The 23,998-nt window shown below is 42.4% G+C and overlaps 2 protein-coding genes across 7 annotated transcripts in view; both read right to left on the reverse strand.

Annotated features, from left to right (window-relative positions):
* Positions 1-7,998: 7,998 nt before the first annotated feature.
* On the reverse strand, positions 7,999-15,089 carry use1 (unconventional SNARE in the ER 1 homolog (S. cerevisiae)). The gene is made up of 8 exons (XM_030727465.1): positions 14,991-15,089; positions 13,552-13,601; positions 13,210-13,288; positions 12,907-13,059; positions 12,670-12,685; positions 12,522-12,543; positions 12,239-12,401; positions 7,999-9,038 (listed from the first exon to the last, which is right to left on the reverse strand). The coding sequence occupies exons 1-8, from the start codon at positions 15,087-15,089 to the stop codon at positions 8,856-8,858; spliced, it is 765 nt and encodes a 254-aa protein (XP_030583325.1). The 3' UTR covers positions 7,999-8,855.
* Positions 15,090-18,808: 3,719 nt separating this feature from the next.
* Positions 18,809-23,998, reverse strand: part of myo9b (myosin IXB) — a 60,072-nt gene continuing 54,882 nt past the window's right edge. For 3 of the 6 annotated variants that reach the window (XM_030726962.1, XM_030726966.1, XM_030726965.1), the window contains 9 exons: positions 23,803-23,995; positions 23,566-23,694; positions 23,216-23,321; positions 22,917-23,048; positions 22,248-22,371; positions 21,968-22,018; positions 21,071-21,186; positions 20,835-20,974; positions 18,809-20,381 (listed from right to left, as the gene is read on the reverse strand). In XM_030726962.1, the coding sequence (XP_030582822.1) occupies positions 19,828-20,381; positions 20,835-20,974; positions 21,071-21,186; positions 21,968-22,018; positions 22,248-22,371; positions 22,917-23,048; positions 23,216-23,321; positions 23,566-23,694; positions 23,803-23,995 (1,545 nt within the window). In that variant the 3' untranslated portion in view covers positions 18,809-19,827. Of the gene's footprint in view, positions 20,382-20,666; positions 20,721-20,822; positions 20,975-21,070; positions 21,187-21,967; positions 22,019-22,247; positions 22,372-22,916; positions 23,049-23,215; positions 23,322-23,565; positions 23,695-23,802; positions 23,996-23,998 lie in introns of all 6 variants that reach the window. The other 3 variants (XM_030726967.1, XM_030726968.1, XM_030726963.1) reach the window with 3 other exon arrangements.

Below are 23,998 nucleotides of genomic sequence, written 5' to 3' on the forward strand. Positions count from 1 at the left end.
CCCTGTTACCCGGTCAAGCCATCTGTATCTGTGTCTTTCACCTGCTTCTGCTGCTCTTCCTTTGCTAAATTAAAGATTGTTTACCTGTTAGCTTTGCCTGCCGTTGGGGTCTCAGTACTTTTGCGTGGTACTCACCTGGTAATGTAGAACCTGGTGCGGACTAGATGATTTTTTTTTTTATTATGCCCCTATACACAAAACCTTAGAACTCAATTAGAGTGTACTTTCTCTTTCACATGACTGTACCTGTGACATTTGCTTCTGACACATCCACTGTAGAATTGCTCTGGATCGACTGGAGTTTGATAGCCTGAATAAGGCTGCACAGTCCACTCCACTTACAAATGTAAGAATGGATAGAAAAACCGAGAATATGACCAAACACAATATTTTAGGTTTGTAAAATAGAGCTCGTTGAAACTGAACAAATTTGAAATGACATTCATGGTATGAGCTGAATTTTCTCAAAGGCTTCACTGAGAAAGAAACAAGTTGTTGAAAACCTTGGAGAAGAATTTTGTGAAAATGTAGCATGTTTGTATTTAATCACGGATCGTCTGGCTGGCCTTGACATACCATGTCTGATGAATGACGACGGTGCTAACCTTGGAAGAAACCTTGGCTTGAAAACATCCTCACAAATAACAGCTCAGCCAAGGATTCGGTCCTTTTATCAACAAAGTATTTTACAGCCACTCAACGACATCAGTTTTACCGTTTTTCTGTCAAACTCGGTCTTTTTCTGCAGTGAACCTCGAGAGGACCTAACTGATGAAAGAAAAAAAAAAAGAAATCTGCCTAATCTGGTACCCCGAGGAGGCTTCCTTATATCAGAAGGAGCACCTACTGTGGTTTATTGGGACCCTGGGTAGTGAAGGAAGGGGCCCAGAAGAGGTGTGCCTGGCTCCAACACCTTTTTAAGCAGCACATTATTGTTGGGGTGTACACCCAGGACACATTCCAGTCTGGGCTAAGGCCTTAGGGTCACCCTGCAGCATAAAATGCCGCCTCCTACTACCCCTCTTCATGGCATCTACAGCATCTTTTGACAATTTTTATCCTCAAGGCCGTCTTCCTGTCTGAGCAGCAATTCCCAGTCCAAGGCTCAGTCTACTCCAAAAAAAAAAAAAAAAAAGTCAAAGCTGCATCTGAGCCACCTGCAACTTCTTATCGCATTCACTTCTATATTTGAAGGAAAAAGTTCATCAGTTTGGGAGATAGCTGCTTTTTTCTACAAGGCAGGTCAACACAGGCTATACGTTTTGTGTAACGCTGCAGCCAGCAAGTGGTGGAAAACAAAAATAAATCTATTTTTCATGTACTTTTCTTACACTTCCACTTTACGCTACTTTGCATGGCTGGCACAGCCTCCCCAAAATATGATTACCTCCCCCACCATGCTGTTGAACTGTAGTACCGTTAATGACATTGCCCAACAACACTGGATGACAGCAGGGATAGGACCAGTGGGACTATAACTGAATATATTTACTTGAGTGCTTTACTTTCTGCTTCTACTCCACTATATTTTTAATGTAAATACTGTACACTGTACTCCATACTATTTATTTTAAAGCTTTAGTTAGTTATCATTTTTCAGATAAATTTCAGATAAATTAGATCGAGTTACCCAGTAATATATAAGTAAAATAATTAACAGCTAAAGTTATCAAATAACGTGATTCTGGGAAATGACATTCTACATAATAAGTATGTTTACTTTAAGTACTTTAGATATATTTTGAAGAATACAACTTTTATTCAGCTACTTGCGGCTGCTCCCTTATTCAGAAGGGGTTGGCACAGTGGGTAACTCAGGATTTGATTTGGCTGATTTTTTAGGCCGGATGCCCTTTCTGACGCAACCCAAAGGGATTGGTGCCTCCTCCTGGAATCAAACCAGTAACCTTTCGCTTTTTGGGGCAAATGTCTAAACTATGGAAGCTTATTTCTGGCACTGATTATTTTATTAATTAATTTTTCAGAATTTCAGGTTAGTATCTCAAAATTTTGACTTACAACTTAAATTTTAAGTTAGGCATCTCGAAATTTCAAGTAAGTCAAAATTTGAGATACTTAATAAGCATATTTTTCCCATATTGGCTTCTCTTCACTGGCTCCCTGTAAATCTAGAATTGAATTTAAAATCATTTTTTTTTACATACAAGGTCTTGAACAATCAGGCCCCAACTTATCTTAAAGACCTCCTAGTACTATGTCACCCCTTTAGAGCACTTTGCTCTCAAACTTGTGGTTCTTAGGATACTTAAGAGTAGAATGGGAGGCAGAGCCTTCAGCTTTTAGGCCCCTCTTCTGTGGAACCAGTCCTAAGCTTAAAATGTTCCTTTCTGATTGAGCTAATAGTTAGCGCTGGATCAGCAATAGGCGTAGGCTTCTGGCAGGTTCCCATGATGCACTTTGGTTCTCTTCTACAGCATGTCTTTTGTCCTGTCTCCCTCCCCTCACACCAGCAGATGGCAGCAGATGGCTGCCCCTCCCTGAGCCTGGTTCTGCCAGAGGTTTCTTCCTGTTAAAAGGGAGTTTTTCCTTCCCACAGTCGCCAAATGCTTTCTCATAAGGGGTCGTTTTGACTGTTGGATTTTCTCTGTAATTCAGATCAAATATTCTGATTTCCTGTTTGTTCCGAGTGCCTTGTTCTTGGTCTCCACTGTACCACCACATTTTAAAAATACTGGAAATGCTTCTGGCTGGTGATACCACCAACAGGCCCCATCATTGTAGCCCAATATTATCTGCTATTCCTCCCCTCTGCAGATTGGTGTTGGTGGTTTTTGGAGCATTTTTAATTCGAATTATCTGACAAATATTATGGTTTGCTGTGTGGTAGACCAAGAAATTTAAGCTGCAGTTTTGGTGAGTGAAATTCAGCTTCTTTAGTCTGCTACTTGTCAGTAAATAGAAGATATGCGTCTCTGTGGCGCACCCAAACAGTTAATGAATGCCACTTGCTAACCAAAACTGACAGCATTACACCATAACTGCTCTCTTCTCTTCCAAAGGCGGTAACTTCTGGCACTAAAAGACCAATTTGGTAGCAGCTAAACACCAGCTTTCAGGCATTAAAGTGAACATCAGTCACCCCTGCTTGGTTGTTATGAAAGGAGAAATTTGCACTAGAAAGAAAAAGGTTTTGTGGGGAGAGTTTATGGGGATTGACTTAGTTTAGTTTTAGCACATTTGGCTTGTTTTTTTTCTGTCCCAGAGGTTAAAGTTCTGGTCCACTACCACAGCCAACCAGTTAGCTTAGTTTAGCATACAGACTGGACAAACTGGGAAACAGCTAGCTCGGTTAAGATAACAAAACTGCTTTTAAAGTTTGGTTAAAGAACTATTAAATTAATGAGAGAATATTTTTTTTAATGCTAAGCTAAACTAAGGTGGTACCCCATTAAAGTATATTGGTTCAGTTCTGCTATCTTATGACCAACAAGCTTGTCTTGCCTGCTTCAAGCCTCAAAGCCACCAGCAACACCAGCAGCCGCACTCCCACCGGGCGATCCCGAATCACTATAAGGTGAAGGAGCAAAGAAACAAGAACTTAAGCCTCTCAGCAGCAAGCAGCACTACCTGAGCTCCTTACATCAAAGGCTGAGCAGAAACCTGCGGGGAGGTTTTTCCTTCCACTGGGCACTGCCAGACAAATAGGCTGGAAGGCTCAGCGCATGTGTTGACACTAGACAAGGAGCAGCGAGTGACAGAGGGGCAATAGGGGGATGCAGGGAGTGATGCATGACTCGGGTCTTTGAGGTGCGATCATCATACATGCGCGCATGCACAGAAACACACCAAACGCAAAGCCAGCGGAGCAGTTCTGTCTGCTTCAGGTTGTGGAAAATATGATTCCGTGAAGTCACAGACACGGTATGAAAGGTGAAAGTTGTTCTTCTTGATGTTTTATTTTCTTTACTAAACCCACAACACAGCTGTGTGTGTGTGTGTGTGTGTGTGTGTGTGTGTGTGTGTGTGTGTGTGTGTGTGTGTGTGTGTGTGTGTGTGTGTGTGCTTTGAGAGGAGCCCTCATTAGGCTGTTAAGACTGAGGAAGAGCCACAGACACAACACAACCGCACAGTCAGACAGAGATGCAGCGAGACGGGTGCTGCCGAGGGAAACAGTAACGGCAAAACGAAAACAGAGAAACATCCACAACACCTGCGTAGATTAGAGATTGTAATCAGGAGCGCCTCAGATCAGAAGACACAGTCTACAAAAAAACAAAAAAAAAATTTGTACTATAAAACTGCACTTCCACCAAATTCAGGCTTTTGGTTTGGTGCAACCTGCGCTTGCAGTATCACTGTCATTGTTTGTGGTGCTCTGCTGTAAAGCTGGATATTTCAACAGTTCACCAGCCTCCATCAAAACTGACACAGGCTTTTCATGTCTGATCTAAGAAATACATAAAAAAAAAAAAACTAACTAAAAGCTAACAGCTGGAAAATTAAACCATAAAAACAATCAATAAAAACATTCAAGGGGTTTACTGACTCATGGAGATTGCGCTATAAAATGTATAAATTCTGCAGCTGCAAGGCATGGCCTTAACTACTGAAGCTGGAGTATGTGTGTGCAAGATAGTGAGTCACTTTATAAGCTTAATAAGTACAGCTTTCTACGCTCCCATTAGGTCATTAACATTACAGCACATTCAAAGCATTGGCAGGAAGAAGGAGACGAAGGGGGGAGAAAAGAAAAAAAAAATCCCTCTTAACCTCTTCAAGGAAGTGCATGGAAAAAAAAAAGAAGAGAGAGAATGAAAGAAAAATCTCCTTCATCTCTGTAGGCAACCCAAAATCCTCACCGAGGCCGCGGCCAAAAACTAAATTAAAAAGACTGGAGTGTTGGGATGTTTAACAGGCGCAGCGCTGTGCTGAGCGGAGTGGAAGCTCTCCCGCTCTTTACAATTTGTTCCCGTGCTCTCTGCCTTTTAGGGGCATCAAACCAATTAAAAGCAAACTGCCACACACACACACACACACACACACACACACACACACACACACACACACACACACACACATCTGTATGGCTGTCTCCGCGAGGACTTTCACTGACACAATGCATTCTCAGCTACCTCTAATTCCATCCTTAACCTAGATGTGAGTCATGACTATCAAGCAGCCCTTTGAAAGGTGCGAAGCTTTTGTTTGGTACTCAAGCAGCTTTAAAAGTTTTAATAATCAGCAGCTCAGAAGTTATTGTTGGCGTAAAGGTTTATGAAGCACTTGTAAAATGTGTAGTCACCATTATTAAAGCCATTAATTACATGCTTGTTTACAAGACTGCACTAATAATGAATTACAGAGTAAACCTCAGATATATATTTTGTTATAATCAGCAGGATATACCCAAAGAGTCAAAACGTCAAAATCATTATTAGACAGCAACATGGTCCAGAGTAGAATTATTATTATTATTGAATTTCTCTGGAGCCTATATTTTAATGATTTTGTTGGTGGAGGTGGAGCTAGTTTAGTCTTTATATTTGTTGAAATAATTTTTTTATACTTCATTAGGTACACGTGTTCACTGGTCATTAATGCAAATATCTAATGAACCAATCACATGGCAGAAACTCAATACATTTAGACACGGTCAAGATGACCTGCTGACGTTTAAGTGACTTTGAATGCCACGTGGTTGTTGGTGCCAGATGAGCTTGAACTGAGCATAATTTAAAACCTACAGCCTACCTGAGTATTGCTGCTGACTGTGTCCATCCCTTTATGACCACAGAGTACCATCTTCTGATGGTTGCTTCCAGCAGGGTAATGCTCCATGTCACAAAGCTCAATTCATGTCAAACTGGTTTCTTGAGCATGACAATGAGTTCACTGTACTCCAATGGCCTCCACAGTCAGCAGAGCTCAATCCAAGAGCACCTTTGGGATGTGGTGCAACGGGAGGGTCTCATCATGGATGTGCAGCCACTGACAAATCTGCAGCGATGCTATCGTGTCAATGTGGACCAAAATCCCTGAGGAATGTTTCCAGCGTCTTGATGGATCTGTGCCGTGAAGAATTAAGGAAGTTTCCTTACAGCCTAGTTTAAAACAGAGTTGGGCTTTTAAAACTTTAAAACTAAAAATTCTTGGTTGAAATCGGTCCAGAACTGCAACCATAACACTCACTACTATAGCTTTAATTACTTTGTTAAAGGCTGCCACTTTTTATTTTCAACCCTGATTAGAAAGAGTAATTTGAAATAAATTCTGAAACTGCTTAACCTGTGATTTAGTGTAAATGCGCTGGTAGCACATGTACACTAAATTGTAACAGTTATGTTTCCTTGTTTGTTTGTTTTTTGAAAGAATATCTGGTTAAGCCCCTAAAATGAGGGCCCTATTAGGAAGTGGCACTGAATTAGGCTAAATTTACAAAACACATCTGAGTGCAGGCAGTCCAACACTATTTTCAGCTCATCCCTGTGGGAAAGGACTTCAGGAAGGAACTCATTCAGGTTTCCTGGGTCAGAGGTTAAAAGTGTCCTCAATAGGCGTCACAGGGAGATATTTTCTGACTCTAGGAACTTAACACATCTCAGACTCTGCTGCGTTTTGGTTTCCTACATAGCCTCCGGTCTCTTTCAGCCGATGGGGTAAAACCATAATGAACATGAGAAACCGCACCAGGGATGAAGTCATGTGCTGCTGTCTCAGTTCAAAAGCAGAGCTGCACCCTCACAGAGCAGATCACACAGCCAAGAGCATTAGCGAAGGCCTGAGAATGGAGGTGCAAACAGCTGTGATTAAACTGAGGGATGACGATCCTCTGCTGAGACACGGCCTCATTTGGTCTCCTGGTGGCCTGCATGCCTTAGCTTCCAGCAGGCAAAATACCCCCCAGGGATCCTAAAATACACAGTAGGCCAGGTCTCTGCAGCAGTCTGGGAGAAGGGAGAGAGGAAGGGCTAGGAGGGAGAGCTGCAAGTCTGGACAAGCTACTCAGCTTTACAGACCTCAAACATTAGTCAGGCCGACAACACAGGAGGCACACTAACCTGTTAGAAACTTCCTCAGTGTTTGCATGAAAATCTCAAGACTTAAAGCACCGACACCACAAAAGCTGACAAACGCACTGATTAACACAATTCCTGTGCTTTTTTTCTGCTTTAATTCAGCCATACTTCAACTCTCAGAGCTCTTCTAAATGAGCGGTGGGTTTAATTTTAGGAATCGCTGCTCGATCAGGCCACCAGGGTCACAGAGGCCGTTGTGTGCTGATACTCGAAAGCTCATGACTGACACACGCTGGCCATCTGATGTCACTGCATCAGTTGTTCCAAAATGACAGGGTGATGTTTGATATTTATCAGGAAAAAATAAATAATAATAAAGGTGATACACAGCTCTCGCGACACACACTCACACTGAACCCACAATGACAGCAACAAAGGAAGGAAATTAAATAATTTTATTTTTCACTCGTATCAGTTTTTGTGATCCTATGCACAACATGTGAGCCCTCAAACAGGAATGAAATTACAGCTTTTTTTTGTGTTTACTGAAAACAGGAACTCACTCCGACACCTGCAGGTTCAGCAGCCGTCCCAATCTACGACAAATATCATCACCCAACACAGAAAAGCACTCACTTATTCAGGTTCCAACCCTTAAACTCCTGTGTAATTTGGATCCCCCCCCCATTCATGAAACAATTGGTAATGCTTTACTTTAAAAAGAGAAGTATAAGCACAACCTACACAATCATCACCTCGTGGTTTGTGAAGCCTCACCTATTTTGGATTCTGGTCATCGCCGTGTTGTTTTTTGAACCCAGAAACACCCGTATGTGAGAAGGCTGACACTAGCAAGCTGCATCTGTCAGTTCTGCAGGTGAATCTCTCTCACTCACACAGACACACAGCTGCAGCTGCCTGTGTTGGCATTCACCTCCTGCCACTCTAAGTGGCCTCGCCACAATTTTAAGCCTCAAGAAGGTTTAAACTAATGAGGTATATTTAAAAAAAAAAAAAAAAAAAAAAAAAAAAAAAAAACTGCATTACAACATGCGAGTCTGCAGGGAAGGACTCGTTGTGGGAGCTGGCCTCAGGAGGCCACTTGAACTGCAGTTTTTGGTCCCTCCAACTTGGCTTCATTTTTCAGACCCAGAGGTCGTCCCTTGGTCTTAAGTGGATTGCAGAGGATGATGTATAAACACTTACATTAAAATTACATACCATAACAGTTTATAAGTGCCTACAGCCACATTATAGTGCGCTATATAGTGTTTATCAAATTAAGTACACTACACAGGGTAGTTAAAGTAAAGCATTAGCAAATGATGGCACATTTCACACTCCGTACTCAATTTATTAAATCTAACAATGAAACTATGTCGGATTTACAGTTTATGGTGGACGGTTCACGAATGCTTTTCAATGTGCACAAGTCTGAAAGAACTGGTCTACAAAAGACAACTCTGACATTTTTAGTTTCACTTAGTGACAAAGTGCATAAATGTGTTGACTGGCTAGTTGCCGACCTGATGACGGTTAAAATAATTAAGGCTCAGTTCCCGTCGTCCGTGCGTTAAGACTTCACTGTTGCTCCCAGAGGCCCTCCGAGTAGCTCTTTACCTCGATTCTGCTCCGGTTCAAAGAGAGAATACCGGCCCTTCGAACCACATTTTAAACTTTAATTTGGAGGAAGAATTCAGTTTAAAAAAGTGCAAATGTGTCACTTCATCAAACTGATTTGTTTTGGTACTGACAGCTACTCATCTATATCGCGCATACAGACATGCTGTGTAGATCTACGGAGGCCTGTATGTAGTTACTGCTCTTGTAAACACAGGAGGATGCTGGGACTAAGAGTTCAGAAGATGTACACAGTCATCATCTGAGCCTGGGAAAGATTCTGATGAAGAGGATCATGCTGATAAAGGTGAAGGAGACCAGGATGAGCATCAGCCACAGGAGCCAGTTCACAGATTTCTTGGTGTGCTGCTCCAACCGCTCTGACTCCGTCTTCAGCTTCTCGAAGTTCATGTCTGCCTGACGCATGGACTGGCTCAGAGTCTGCGAGGCAGAAAGAGACATCACGAGCCCACTGGAAGGAACAATCACTCACAGACTGAAGTTTCACATTCACAATGTGGCTTCAGAGGCTGGTCAGCTGTCCTATACTGCCCACTAGTGGCCAGAAATTGTTAAAACAAAAATCCTCCAAGTCTCAAATGGAGGTACTAATACCCCTAGAGGTACTTCAAAGTACTGCATGGGGTACTTAACGGTTTTTTTTTTTTTTTGGGGGAGGGGGGGGGGGGGGGGGGGGGGGTAACAACCTGGCAATAATGATAGAATCACCATATTTGGAGGAGGTTCATTCACTTTTTTTTCCTTTTTGTTGATGAGCTGAAGATGAAACACACCTCAAACTAACCGAATTCAATTCATTTAATTTCAATATTTACACAGCTATTAAAGGGAAAAAAAAAAACGATGGACTCATCAACAAAGACATCACAGTAGGTACTCTGTTGCACCTCCTGAGTTTTTTTTACATGATGGCCTAAATTATTGTGGACTTCACTAATGTAAAACTATTTTCTCCATCAAGCTGGTTCCAGCTTTCCTGAACAGCAGTTAACACATAAGCTTTGCAGGACGGAGTCTTGTCATGGACCAGGTTTTTCCAAGTTCTACCAGGTATTTTCAGTCAGACCCAGATTTGGACTGGTTGCACGGCACATCAGGTCCTCGAGCACAAATCTGCTCACTGTTCAAACGTGCAGGAAGCTACTGCTGCAGAAAATCATTAATTTGGTGATGCAGAGCGGTAAAATAAACACTTCAATTTGAGCTAATATATCTATTCAGACTACGCTCTCAGTGCTGCTGTTTATTTCTAAAGCGAGAGCTGCACATTAACTTGCGTGGGACATAAGATCACTGAGACTTCTCCACTTCTTGTGGTTGTTGTCGGCATGTTGTGGCCACGCCCCACGATAGCCCCATCTCTTTGAGTTCACACGGGATGTTGTGTAATTTTCGGGCGCCCTTGCTTCCTCTTTCCAGGTGTTGTCTGCTTCAATGCAATCTTGGGGGTATGTCATGGGTCTGTTCTGAGGTCATGGCCCAGCCATCGCAATCGGCAGGACTTAATGTCCATGGTGACGTTCTGGCTTTTGGTTCTTCTGTAAAGCTCTATGCTGGAGACGTTCATGGGCCAGAAAATGCAGCAGATCCTCCTGAGACATCCTTTGTGAAATGTACTTAGCTTTTCCTGTTGCTCTTTGTCACTCTCCAGCATTCCCATCTGTCCTAACAAAGCTGTTGTAGAGTCTGAGTTCTGTAGTTATGCTGTAATGACTGGATTTCCAGATTGACTTGAATCTGGTGAAGGTACCCTTGGCTTTCCCGAGTCTTGCTTGCAGGTCTTTTTGTGTTGCACCGCCTGCAGTAATGACACTTCCAAGATAAGTGAAATCACTGACCTCTCATAAAGAGGTGCTAACAATGATTGGCGTTTCACATCTGGTGCTTATGCTCATGACTTTGGTCTTGGCAGAGCTGATGGTGAGTCCCACCTGGGTGGCAAAGTAATTTAGCCAAGGTTGGATATTAGACCTCTGAAACATGTCAGAGCTGGATCCACTTAAACATGAAATGTTGTTACAGTCCTACAGCCTGATAAAGAAGCTGTGGAAATCATTTTAGTTTGTCAGCAGATCAAAGTGAAATGAACTGTATTGACTGAGCAGGAAATTTTGGTGATAAATGGCCTGCAAAATGCAACTGATCAGTTTTCTGTTCTAGCAGCTGCAATTCTTATCAGCTGATTAGTCAAGGATAAAAACATTTACGCACTGCTCTTAACTTTGCATCTGGGCTTCAATCAGCTTAACAACTTGCCTACATGAAACATATTCCCCCAGAAGATAATCTGTATCTCACTTAAAGCATGCTGTGAATAAAAGAATCAGCAAAAACGTGGTGTTTTCAGCTGATTTTACACAAAAACCTTTAACACGGCCTGCTCCAGACAGTATAAACTACCAGGGTGATTTAACCAGGTAAAAAGAGAGCCAGCTTTGTGACACACACACAAAAATCTTCAACGGGTTCATAAATGAGTGGGGAAATGTGCTTGTTTTCTTCAGGTTCCAGCATCATCTCATTGGCCACTGCACATTCAGAATTCATGACTGAGTATCACTTTCCTCCAATCATCCACAGTCCATGATTGCTTCTCTTTAGTCCGCTGTAAACTTATTTTCTTCTGTTCACTGCATGCAAATCCTGTTTCAGCTCTGTGATGAACACTGACTCATGTTTCTGCCATTTGTCTCTCATTTGTTGTGAAGTTTCTCCTTTCAAGGCTGCCGTGCTTTGAGTTTTCAGTCCTGATGCTTTGCTCTATTACGCCTACCCATATGTTCTCATTTCATAGCCTTCCCATTTTGTTTGTACTTGCTCCAGAATTTAGACACAGCCGATCGGGAACAAACATCTTTTGCCACGCTCCGTACTGGATTTCCTTCTTGAAGGAGTTCCATTGTTTCATCTGACAGCTCTGCTACTGCGGCCAAGCTTTCTTTAAATCAGCCAGGTGCAGCAGCTTGTTTTGGTCTGCAAACTGTCCATTTTAATTTTGTATATTTAGATTTGTGCAGGTATTTGTTTTAGAAATGCAGATTACAAAGTGATTCCATATTTTTTTCCCTTTACTCGATCTGGAAACAAAATCTGCCATTAATTAAAGTAATGTAATTACATTTATTGAGATACATTTCACAGGGCCAGAATGCTCAGCTACTAAACAAAAACAGTTTTGTGTCAAATCTGTGATTTATTTACTTGCTTAAAAAGTTTTTTAAAAAATTAAGGAACATCTTTCAAGTGTGGTGATTTCATTATTTTTTATTTTTTTTTGCCAGGGGCTGTTTTCCCATCTCATCTCTGTCTTCTCAGAAAACTTAAACAGCCAAGCATCATCCAGTCACATGATTATCCTCAGTCTGCTTTAAACACCAACTCCTTCAGCAGCTTTTAAAAGTGTGTCAGCTCAAGGAAACGAAGCTGTTCTACCACATTTAGGACCTCTTCCTCAAACTCTGCTTTGGACAGAGTTTGAAGAAGCGTTGGAATCTTTACCTTCCTATACTAAACATAAATGAAACTGTAGTGAAATCAGACAGGGAGACATATGACTGCAAACACTTCTAATAATTGCATATTTAACCAGGCAGCAGCTCTGACGTTGCCTGTCCATTTACCTGGTTGTCTTGTTTGATGATGTTCTGCGCTGCCAGCGTGTTGTTCTTCAGATTTCGGGCCAGGTTGAGCATGTCCTCAGCCAGCTTCTCCTGCAGGTTGTGGTGGTGCTGCAGGACGGCGTCCAGCTCTGCAGCGGACTGACGCTCATCCAGAGGAAGACATCTGTGCAGAGACAACACTTTTTCTTATGTCCTGCGGCTCTGACGCTCTTACACACAGTCCCAACAAACAGTCCAACAGATGAAATAATTCTGAAAAGTTTGATTTGTAATAAGATTTTACCTTCGGTTTCTCAAGTCTCCATCTAATGTGAGGAGAGAAAAGAATAAAATCACCTTTTTAAAAGAATGCACTGCTACCTGAACACGCCAGGTTTCCATATAAATGTTAATACATTCAAGGGGCCTTTGGAGTCCAGAATATTTCGTACCTTTTCCCGATGACCCCTGCAGTGACAGAAAAGAACATTTATGAGTTTAAAACAAATTGTGGGACATTTATGGTTTTCATCTCAGCTTTTAATTGAACTTTTCTACCATATTGTTATAGTATAATCAAAGTTGACAAAATAAGACCAGAAAATGGGCCAAAATTCTCAATGTTGTACTTTACACAGCAGGTCACATTTGTAGTAGTGTGAGAGCACGGCACTGTAGCGGTGTCCTACCGTGCCGAGCAGCTCGTCCCTCATCTCTCCTGTACACCGGGCCTTTGTCTGTATGTGCACTGTTTTAGTGGCAGGCATCCTCTCATTGGCTATTGTTGGCGTCCGACCGGGGGCGAGGAACTGATTAGCTAAAGCTTTTTCAGTTGGTGAAGACTGTGAAGCAGAGCAGGAGGGACAGGAAGTCAGAAAACAAAGAGACAAAACTTTCTAATGTGTTACACAAACCAAAAAAAACCCAAAACAAAACAAATTGAGTACATGATGTGAATAAAAGCGATAAATCCACAACATTCTGCCACTGACCAGCTTCTCTGCTTCTAGAATTCCTTTCAGAAAATTTACTTTTCTTGTGTATTCAGTCAGGACCTCTGGTGTTGGTTTGCTGGAAGAAGACACAACCAGTTAATGACATTTTTTTTAATATTAAGCTGGTTTGAACGGTCTGTTCAAATTAACACAGAGGTTTGGTCTAAACCTCTGTGTTAATTACACACATTCCTGATGTGACCAGTGAAAGGTTTCCCTAAACACGGGAAGATTTTTAAATTTGCTCTTAATAAAAAGTCATTTCCATCAATACGTTAATATATGTGCTATAAACTGACCAAATATAAATAAAGACATAAAAGTTGAGGGTGGCGTTACCTTGGGTTTTTCCTCAGAGCCACCAGCATCTCTTCCAGGGCGCCCACATACTGTTGGAGACCAAACAGAAACAGTGGCACATGTCACATGCTGACATCTTGTAAGATTATACTGAATAATTTAAAGACAATCCTCTGCGATCTTGGGAGAACAGGTAAACTATCTGCCAAATAAGAGAGTTTGATTGATGAGGTTCTTGTCGATGGATAGCAAAGTAAGCTGCCGTGGCCGTTCAGCAGCAGCATTGCACAATTTCTTACAGAGGGTTAGAAAAACAAACAGCACAAGGAAGCCATGGGAGAGAAAAACCAAGGGCAGCTGAGACTGGCTCAGGATGGCTGTGGCTGATGAGAGCCCACAGCTGAAACACAGCTGCAGGTGAACACTAACGGAGTTTCCGCTGACGCACACTGAGGCAATGCATAAAGGCCAAGGGGCAAAACGGTTGTGATGCTGAAATAACTGCTGAAGATGCAGAGAGAGTTCCTAAGAAAGCAAATTCTGTCTGCTTTTTGACAATAAACAGCATCAAGTGGAGGATCTTGCAGCACATCTTCATGTAGTTTCTGCTTATAGCATCTGTAATGTTTATTGCACCTAAAATAACTTCAGCTGTGCACAGGCTGCAATGGACAACGTGCACTTTTAGAAAATAAGCAACGACTTATCTACTTCTCTCTCATACTTTTACTTTGAATTTACAGGGAAAACCCTACCGAGACTACTTTTGCTGTCACTACTATCGCACTCTGATGCTGCTGCTGGTCCCTGACAGTCACACTTCGACGTAGGCTGCGTGTCATCAGTGACAGCAGCTCACTTTTGTGACCAGGAAGAATAGAGGTCCTTCATTTTGTTTACATGGTGATTGCTGCCTGCAAGCTGCAATCACCATGCTACTCATTATTTATTCTATATCATCAGAAATATCGCAAATTTCCCTGAAATATCGCGACAGAAGTTTGAGGCTGCATCACCCACCCGTACGGAACATAGCAGCAGAAACCTGCGGCTCTTCTCATAGCTCGCTGCTAGATTAACTTTACATAAGGCAGCAAGGGCTGGACGACTGGAGGAAGACATGGGTTGCTGTCGATTGACTTTCTAATGCTCGAAACTACAGTTTAGTTAAATAAATAAAATACGGACATCTTTTGTCGGGAACATCCAGCAAGACCACTGTACCAGACTTATTACTGTAGCCATTAAACTAGAAAGCGCTCAGATGTGATGTTATGATATCTCAGCTCAGCTACGTGATTTAACTGCGTAACCTGCGTTGGAGAGGAAAGCACAGCTTAAATGTGCCTCCTGTCACCAAACAGAGTGGATTGCGTGACGACGTGGCTCACAACGGCTCACAACAACAGTCACGCTAAACGTCCGCACGAAGGTCGACGACATGAAAGCTACATCCGCTCCGAGCTGTGCTGCGTTACCTTCTCGAGCCTCCACTCCGTCTCTCCCCGTTTTTCCGACGCCAGAGACTCACAGCGAGACAATAACCGGACAAAGTTGATTTCCAGCCTGGAAGCCATGTTGGTTTGACGCCGACACAGCGGCGCAGCAGTTTGACGTCAAGCAGAGCGGATACGTTATGGGCGGGGCATCGTCCGCCCTTTTTTTATGTCGTCAATTAAAATTTTAATTCAAAAACCAGAAATCCAAAACCAAACCGGAAGTCTTATCGAAATCCAAACACACTGCGACAGAAAAAAAAAAGAAGTATAAAATCTATAAATTTTATACAGTTTTTGGAACAAACACACCCATTTATTTATTTAATTTCTCACAGTCAAACTTATTTTTGAGACCACAGTTTTGCAATAAAAACAGTATAGTATCTATAAAACTAAAACTCTAAAAACTAAAGAGATGGAAAGATAGAAAAGCAGTGCACAGAGCCCCCAGCTTTATCTGCTGATGATAAACATTTCTGGCTTTTATTTATTGCTTTTAAGCTGTGGATGATATTCACACAGCTTAAAAGCTCCTTCATTTTTTGTTTCACCAGTGCCCCAAAATGTGTCAGTGAGCAGCACTGATGCATGGAGCAAAAGGGGGAATGTGAAGGAGCGTGAATGAATAATAGACTAAACTTGACATACAGTTGTGGTCAGAAGTTTACATACAGTCATCATGGGCATGAATGTCATGGTAATTTTAGGCATTTAATGATTTCTTAGAGCTGTCCTTTTTCCAGGGTGGGATGATTGTACAGCATAGACCTTTAATGACTTTAAAAAACAAAAATTGGGTGCACAAGTGTGAATTTGTTTTGGATTTTCTCTAATTCACACAGGGTCAAACGTATATATACACACACACTCACTCAAATCTTTCAATAAGTGGAGCTGGAGGTTCCACAAGGTCTTTTAAACTTGTCAAGGCCAAAGCAGGTTAACTTCTCATTGCTGATCATGATTGACTAGAACTGATAGTTTCTAAGTGGACTGACCAATACTCAGAACAATGGGAAAGTCCAAGGAGGTCCAAGTGAAGATCTGAGGAGAATCATAGATTTAAAATAGTTGGGAAGGTCTCTTGGAACCATTTCTAAAAAACGGCAGATTCCAAGATCATCAGTTCGAACAACAGTATGTAAGTACAAGTTATTTGGATGTATCATCAATTTGCCAAGGTCTGGAAGAAGTCTTAAATCACCACAGACAAAGAAAGAAGTTCGGAGGAGTAAAGGTGAGGCTTTCAAACTTAAGATGTTAGATTCAACTCATTGTCATTGTGCACACAAGGCACACAACGAAATGATGGTTCCAGATCACTCATCCAGAGACAAGCATCTGCGGTCATGCAGCCAGAGACCGGCGCTACCGTTAGGCAATGTGGTTTAAGTGTCTTGCCCAAGGACACAATGCAGCGCAGGGACAGGGGCTCAAACCTGCAACCTTCAGGCTGCAAGGTGAGTGCCTACCCACTGCGCCACTGCCACAAACCTTAAGCAGACTGTACAACTTTCAGGCATGGCGGTGGTAGCATCCTGCTCTGGGGCTGTTTTGCTGCCGGTGCTGTTTTACTGCTACATTGAACAAAGTGAATGGAATAATGGAGGACTACCTCCAAACTCTTGCTTATCAATTTAAATGAACTCAACCAATTCGGCCAAGAAGAGTGGTCAAATATCCAGCCAGAATTACACCAGGATTTTGTTGATGGCTACCAAAAGTGTCTGGTCAAGGTGCAACTTGCTAAGGGACATTTAACCAAATATTACAAGGATTTAAACCAGTATAGTAGCACAGCCCATATTTTACACTGTTGGCATCACTTTATTTAGTGGCGCAGCAAAGATGAGTCAAGGCACTCAGTGTTTCTACCTTTTCCATAGGCTTCATCTTCTTTGAAAATCATGGTTTAGCAATGTGGACCACTGATTGAAGACAGTTCTATTCTTTTCACCAAGTTTCTTATCTGCAGCGCAAACACTTCTGCACCACCTGAAGTTGGAGCTGCATTTAAGAAGGTAACACTTGACCTATGTGGACATTTTTCCTAATGTGAGGCATCTGTGGATGGAGGCAACTGAAACTACATAACCTTTAATTTGCTTAAGAGTGGATGATGTGCAAGGGTGAGAAATCATCCACAACCAGGAAGGAAAATGTAGACCGCAAGTCAGGGTGTAAGAACAGTAAAAATAAATTTAACCGCTTGAAGGGATACTTGCATGACAGTGTTAAAACTCACACTGGTGTCATTTCCTCTGTGGCTCTGGTGGAGCTTCATAAAGTTTAAGCAAATGACTCATATCACAACAAAAACTGATCTTGCATTATGGCAGCAGCTCCTGAACTGTGGAGCTCTTGTGTGCTAAAGGTGCCAAAAGGTGCATTTACTCCCCTGCACACAAAACACCCACAAAATTAAAAAGGTAAAGTGAGGACTGTGCAGAAATTAAACAGTTGCAGTTTACATCGGAAGAGCTCAATGTGTCACAGAAGCAGCAGTTATAACCTGTTAAAATCTGAGGATTAAGTGCAACTGACTGTTTTAATTATTGCTTAGGAATGCACTCTGAGCAGCTTCATCCCATCTACTCTGTTATCTGTCTAAAAGCAACTTTATTAGGCATATCAGTTCAAATGCTGGTGGTGCAAATATCTAATCAGCTATCACATGGCAATGCCTCAGAATGCAGAAGAAAGGTGATTTAAGGGATTTCGGCCACGGCATGATTGTTGTTCCAAGATGAGCTGGTTTAAGTATTTCAGGGACTGCAATCTGCTGGGATTTCCCCACATAACCATCTCTATAGAGTTTACAGAGAATGGTCCGAATGTTGATGCCAGAGATCAGAGGAGAATGGCCAGACTGCTTCAAGTTAATAGGAAGGTAACAGTGACTCCAATAACTGTTAGTTACAACCAAGGTGTGCAGAAGACACGTTGAACCTTGAAGTAGATCGGCTACAACAGCAGAAGACCACACTGGGCCCCACTCCTGTCAGCTAAAAACAGGAAATTGAGGCTACAATTCACACAGGATCACCAAAAGTGGACAATAGAAGATTTGAAAAAAGTCTCGATTTCTGCTGCAGCATTTAGATGGTAGGGTCAGAATTTGTCATGGTAAATGGACCGCTTCTTATACAGCACATTTCTTCTCTACAGGAGTACTCAACATGCTTTAAAAAGCATGTCTCATTCAACCATTCACAAACACTTTCTACATGCAAGTGCTTTCTATAACACACAATCACACTTTGATGAACACAATGGGTTCAGTATCTTGCCCAAGGATACTGTGGCATGTAGACTGGAGCAGCCAGGGATCGTACCACCAACCTTCTGATTAGATGTAGAGATGACCTGCTCTACATCCTGAGCCACAGCCACCAGATCTCAGTCCGACAGAGCACCTTTGGGATGTGGTGGAACGGGAGATTTGCGTCACGTATGATGCAGCAACTGTGTAATGCTATCATGTCAATATGGATCTGCATCTGTGCCATGAAGAATTAAGGCAGTTCTGAACACAAAAGGGGGTCCAACATGGTAATAACGTGGCTGTAAGTGTATGGTCAATGAATTTTGAATTTCTGTACAGTTTTTCTAGCTTCATGTTACTAGATTTTATCTGCATAGGCTAAAGTCAATCTGTTAACCTTGTTTTGGAGCAGACTAATTTCTGGAGAGTTCATAAATTTCCTGAAGTTTTAATAACTTGTGATTACTGCCATCTTCTGTTTCCAGTGTAAAAAGTTCTAATCGTACGTGATAGAAACACACAGCAGGGGATGTTACAAGCATCATGTACTGTATTTTCATGTTAATACTAGCAACCATTACAGCTCGTTCAGTCGCAGACACCATACACGCTCTATTACACATCAGAACATCTTCCTCATAATCCAAACGAACTAGCGAACATCAGAACATCAGTCAGAGGAACATTAGTATTAGGTTTCATACGAAGCTGAGCTTCAGGAGATGTTTCTCATCGTGGGGCTGAGTGATTTTAGAGGAGGGGAAGTTCAGGGGTACATTGCGGCATGGCTGTTGGATCATGGTTGGGTTTGTGTTTTTTTGTCGTTTCAGCGGAGAAAGTGGCGTGTGCTGCTCCCATTCCCTTTGCTATGTGAATGCAATGACTTCCTATCCGGAGTGTTGTGCGGCAGGTAAAAGATGAAGGCAAACAGAGGTTGGTTTTTTTTTTGTGTGTGCAATAGTCACAATGTGCAGGTTTAGGTCCTTGTTTTGAACAATAAACACAACCCTCCCTCCCTCCCTCTACGAGCACTGTTCCATCATCATGACATGAGAATGAGCTTCTTTATCAAGTCAATGTACAATATCAAGGCACTACCTAACATTTCAGAGAGCATATTTTGCTCACTGGGAGAACTAAGAAATGAAAAGTGCGACTGAAATCTGCAATATTTTTTGAATTAGCACAATTTAAAAAAAAAAAAAAAAGAAAAATCATCATGAGGCTACAGGGGAAAAAACAGCCTCTGGTCCAACTGACTTCACTGACAGTATGGACAATATATTAAAAAGACCGAAAAGGTGCTTGGCAACATCTGGTCCAGTCATTTTTGCTGTCATAGGTTGACGACACGTTTGCATTGCCTTGCCTCAGATAGCAGAAGCTGCATTTTGTGACTTGAGTTCGTCACTGCAGGAGCTGCACGCTTCATCACGTCCTCTCGTTTCCGTTCATACACAAATAAAGTTCCATCCTCTGCGAGCGCTCTCTGTTTGCAGATTGCTGCCCTTAATCCTCTTCACTACTCCAGTCGTTTCTGTTCCTCCCTGCTCAGACATCATCGTCCATGTATGGGATGTCTGGGTCAGAAAATCGTCTCTGGGCATTTGCGACTTCTGTCTTGAGGTGCTGGAGCTGAGGAGAGGGTGCAACCGTGGAAATGGAAGAAGAGGAAGAAGCGGCTGAAAAAGAACAGGAAGAAAATTGCAACAACAAGTCGCGCTCTGAGCCGTCGAGGTAAAGGGACTGGGTGCTGTCTTTGCGGCGGCCGGGGTGCTCTCGTCTCTTGACCGAGTAGGCAGGTCCTTGATTTCCTGGAGGATTACAAATCTGAGCTGGACTCAAGGCTGCTGACTGGGGGCGGACTCCCAGGGGGAGTTTAATTGTGTTTGGGATGATAGGGTTGCGGCGTTGAAACAGATGCCTGAAGGAGGCGCTGGAGGATTCAGAGGTTGAAGAAGTGCAGCTGGACAGAGAAGAGGTGGAGCTAGCAGGAGTGAGGTTTGGCAGAGAGATGCATCCACCAGGGACTTTAGGCCGCTGGGCTAGATCTGAAGGTCTGGTAGCACAAAGTGGTTTGGTTCTTAGCTGATGGCCACCTCGTCCTGGAACAGAGGAGGATAGAGGACAAATGAGGGAGGTAAACATATTTTAATCAAAAGACACAGCAGTGCTGCAAGAGTAAAGGCAAATGGAAGATCATGCAACCATGTTATCATCTAAGAAAAAAAAAAAATACATCTAGTGAGTTACAATTACAAACATCTGATTTGATGTGGTGCCAAATGTTCAGTGAATCAACTTTGGATGAAATTTGAGCATGCATTAATTCATACACATGCATCGACATGCACACAAACACACAAAAACACGGTTGCTGTTCTTCCAACCTGCTTTGCTACAGAGCAGACGTCACCACTCACTTCACCATCACTGGTCCAGACCTGTGCCACAAAAGACAGGAAGGGCCCGACCCAGTGGCCCCGTGGTCTGGTCAGAAACCCACAGATGACTGAAAGAAATAGGTAGGAAAGTCCAGACTGTACCTTACTACTGACCTTCAGGGTCTGAGCTGTGGGCAGAAGAGCGCTGCTGCTCGTCCAAGAGGCTCTCAGAGCTTAGCGAGGCTTCGGAGTCCAAATTCTCCTGGTCTGAACCAAGCTGCTCCATCTCTGGCAGTCGACAGGCCAGATCTTCTCTGAAAAGGGACAGATGAAGAGAAAAAGCAGATATTTTAGGAGAATAAGGACATTACATAATGGCGAATAAAGCAACGATAAGAGCTCAAGCTTACTTCTCCTGTTTGATGGATTTGATCCGTTCCACCAGGTTCTTCTCAGCCTCTGTGTCCGAGTCCAGAGGCTCGTTCTCAGGGACCACACTCAAATCAGTACTGACCTTCTCATGCATCTACATAAGACAGAGGATCACACATTCACTCAATCTGGAAATGCCCGTCAGGTGATTATGATGGAGTTTTTAACAATAAAAGAAAAATGGACGCAATACGTATGAATTTAACCCAAATCTGAAACTGAACCAAAAGGTGTTAGTGAGGTCAAGAGAAAGGCAGGGTGGATGGTGAGATTTTCATGCACCTGCATATGAATTCTTACAGCAACGAAGTAAATTCAAATATTGTACATTTTTACTCTTTCCCCTAAAGTATTTGTGCTGCAAAGGTGATGTGCTTCAAGTTAGACATCACTGTAATACAAAAAAGGCCCGACTACTCTGTAAATAGCATGACTTTCAGAACTTTGTGGTCTTCTTCCCATTAAAGGTTGAATCAATTCATGTGAGTGAAACAGACTGCTGCAAAGAAAACTGCATTACCATCAAGCTTTGTAAGTCACACTGTTGTTAGTTAATAGTCTTTCAAACAGTGGGATTATGAGACAAACCTAGAACCACGTTGTCTTCTCACATCACAAGCAGGGCATAAACCAGCTATCAGAAACATGCAGTCTACTCCCAGTTAGTATGGAAGAATAAACAGTAAGGAGAGATTAGGGAGAGACAACCGGGAAGGGGGGGGGTCTCAAAAAAACAAAAAAACCCCAAACACGCACATAACAGCCAAAGTTTTACCCACATCTAACATGCCATGCACAGGCACTTTGACATGGCAAACCTACAACAAACTACAACTACAAGCTCGACTCTACCAGGAGAAAACGATGATACATACCACCACTCCTTTGTAAGGAGCTGTTAACCTGAGCGGTAAATGCCAGTAGTGCTAAAGAGAGACAAGGAACATTGGACATGTTACCCACGTAAGCTAAGAATATCAGACTCGGACACTGGGGTCGTGTAGGACAGTCTTACTGACTCATCATGTTTATTACAGCATAAGCAGTCATTATTTGACCTCCATCCAACTTTTTAATGCTGATGTAATTTGGTATCAAGGCCACGCTAAATGGACAAACGAGTGACCCAGAGAGAAGCTTCGCTCTGTTCCTCACCGTGTTCTTCCTCTTGAGTTTCAGCTGGTTAACGGCTAGAGCTTCGGCATACTCCAGCTGCTCGATCTCCTCCATCTTCTCATTGTAGCGTCGGATCTGCTCGTTGATGAGCATCTCCACACACCTGCAAAGAAGAGAGGGATAAGGACCATAACCAGCATGGGCACACGTGCTATTAGTATGTGTTATCTATTTGATAGAAACAAAAATATACCAGAACTACAGCCTCTGTGTTATGAGCCTCCCACAACTAGTCAAGTTACACTTTTCCTCCCCATTGGTGCCTTTTGTCCTGTCTGCTCTCTTCTTTTTCCACTCATCCCCACTGCAGCAGATGGCTGCCCCTCCCTGAGCCTGGCTCTGCTGGGAGTTTTCTTCCTGTTAAAAGGGAGTTTTTCCTTCCCACTGTCGCCAAGTGCTTACTTGTAGGGGGTTGCATGACTGTTGGGGTTTCTTTCTAATATTGTAGGTCTTTACCTTACAATATAAAGTGCCTTGAGGCAACTGTTGTGAATCTGTGCTATATAAATAAAACTGAATTTAAATAATTAAATATGAAATATGGTCAATGTCCTCTATCATTTTTGAGATATGAATACAATACAATACAATATGAATACAATATGAAATTCTCATATTGTATTTATGAGATTTCATGGTGGGTCTTACACAGTTGTCTTGGCAACATCTTTCATGCTGAGCAACGGGTCTTCGCTGTCTGGGCAGCGCAGAATACATGGTGCAAACACAATGGCCAATGAGTTAGGAGACATGCGGTTGTGAGCCTCTTCTTTGCACACCCTGCAGGAGCATCAGAAATGTAATATAAAAAGATCATATTGTTGTTTAACTGAATGTATATGTAAAAAAAAAGAAGAAGAAGAGATAAGGAGCCAAGCCATCTAATGTTTGCAATACTAGAAGTGAATAGATTTTATGAGAGGAATCAAATAATCAAGGATCCCTACCTGACGAGGTGGAAGACCAGTCTCTCCAATGTGTTGTAGTTTGCTATAGGGAGCTCCTCCAGCACTTTATAGATGGCATGAAGCTGCTCCTGCTTCTCTGGGAGGTCTAACATGCAGAAAAAGCAAAAATAAATCAGTTCTCACACTGTCCTTTGAACACTTGTAGTCCACAATATTGTGGAAAATACCACCATTTCATCTTTAATCAAGACCAATAAACAATTTTCACCATAAATGGAAAATTTAAGCTTGTGCTCTAAAACCGCAAATATAAAGAAAATAAAGAAAAAAACAAAACTAAAAAGAAAAACAAGCACAAAATTCCCTCCAGTGGGAAATGTCTTCCTCACCCACTGCATGCAGAAAGTCGGTGTAATGTGTAAAGGTCATGAGCGGATCTGGCAGCTCTCTCAACCACTGCTTCACCAAACCTGTCACTGTGTGGATGGGATAGTCTTCAAGGCAGGCCAAGTGGGGGTCTAAACAAAAAATAAAATAATGTATCATAAGCTCAATGTCATAATTTTGATCAGTTACAGAGAGAAGAAACTAAGTTACATGTTAACGCCACATAAACCAGGTCTGACCTGTATCTAGTCTCTGGTGAAGCTCTTTAATTCTGTTGGCAGAGCCTGATTTGCGATAGATGCCCTCCGTGTACAGGCCGTGCATCTCCACGTGCTCCAGCATCATCTCCAGCACCATCGGTACTGGATTCTTATCACTGACCAGGTGACACACGCGCACCCCGAAGTGCTGCCCCGTGAACTCGTCGTCATTCTG

Source organism: Archocentrus centrarchus, chromosome 4, assembly GCF_007364275.1.
Source record: "Archocentrus centrarchus isolate MPI-CPG fArcCen1 chromosome 4, fArcCen1, whole genome shotgun sequence".
NCBI lineage: Eukaryota > Metazoa > Chordata > Actinopteri > Cichliformes > Cichlidae > Archocentrus > Archocentrus centrarchus.

Excerpts from the sequence above, each read along its gene's own strand:
- use1 (XM_030727465.1), bottom strand. The coding sequence starts at position 15,089 with ATGGCTTCCAGGCTGGAAATCAACTTTGTCCGGTTATTGTCTCGCTGT. Across the intron at positions 13,602-14,990 it reads CGGAGTGGAGGCTCGAGAAG|TATGTGGGCGCCCTGGAAGA; the intron begins GTAACGCAGCAC and ends GGTCTCCAACAG. Across the intron at positions 13,289-13,551 it reads GCTCTGAGGAAAAACCCAAG|CAAACCAACACCAGAGGTCC; the intron begins GTAACGCCACCC and ends GTCTTCTTCCAG.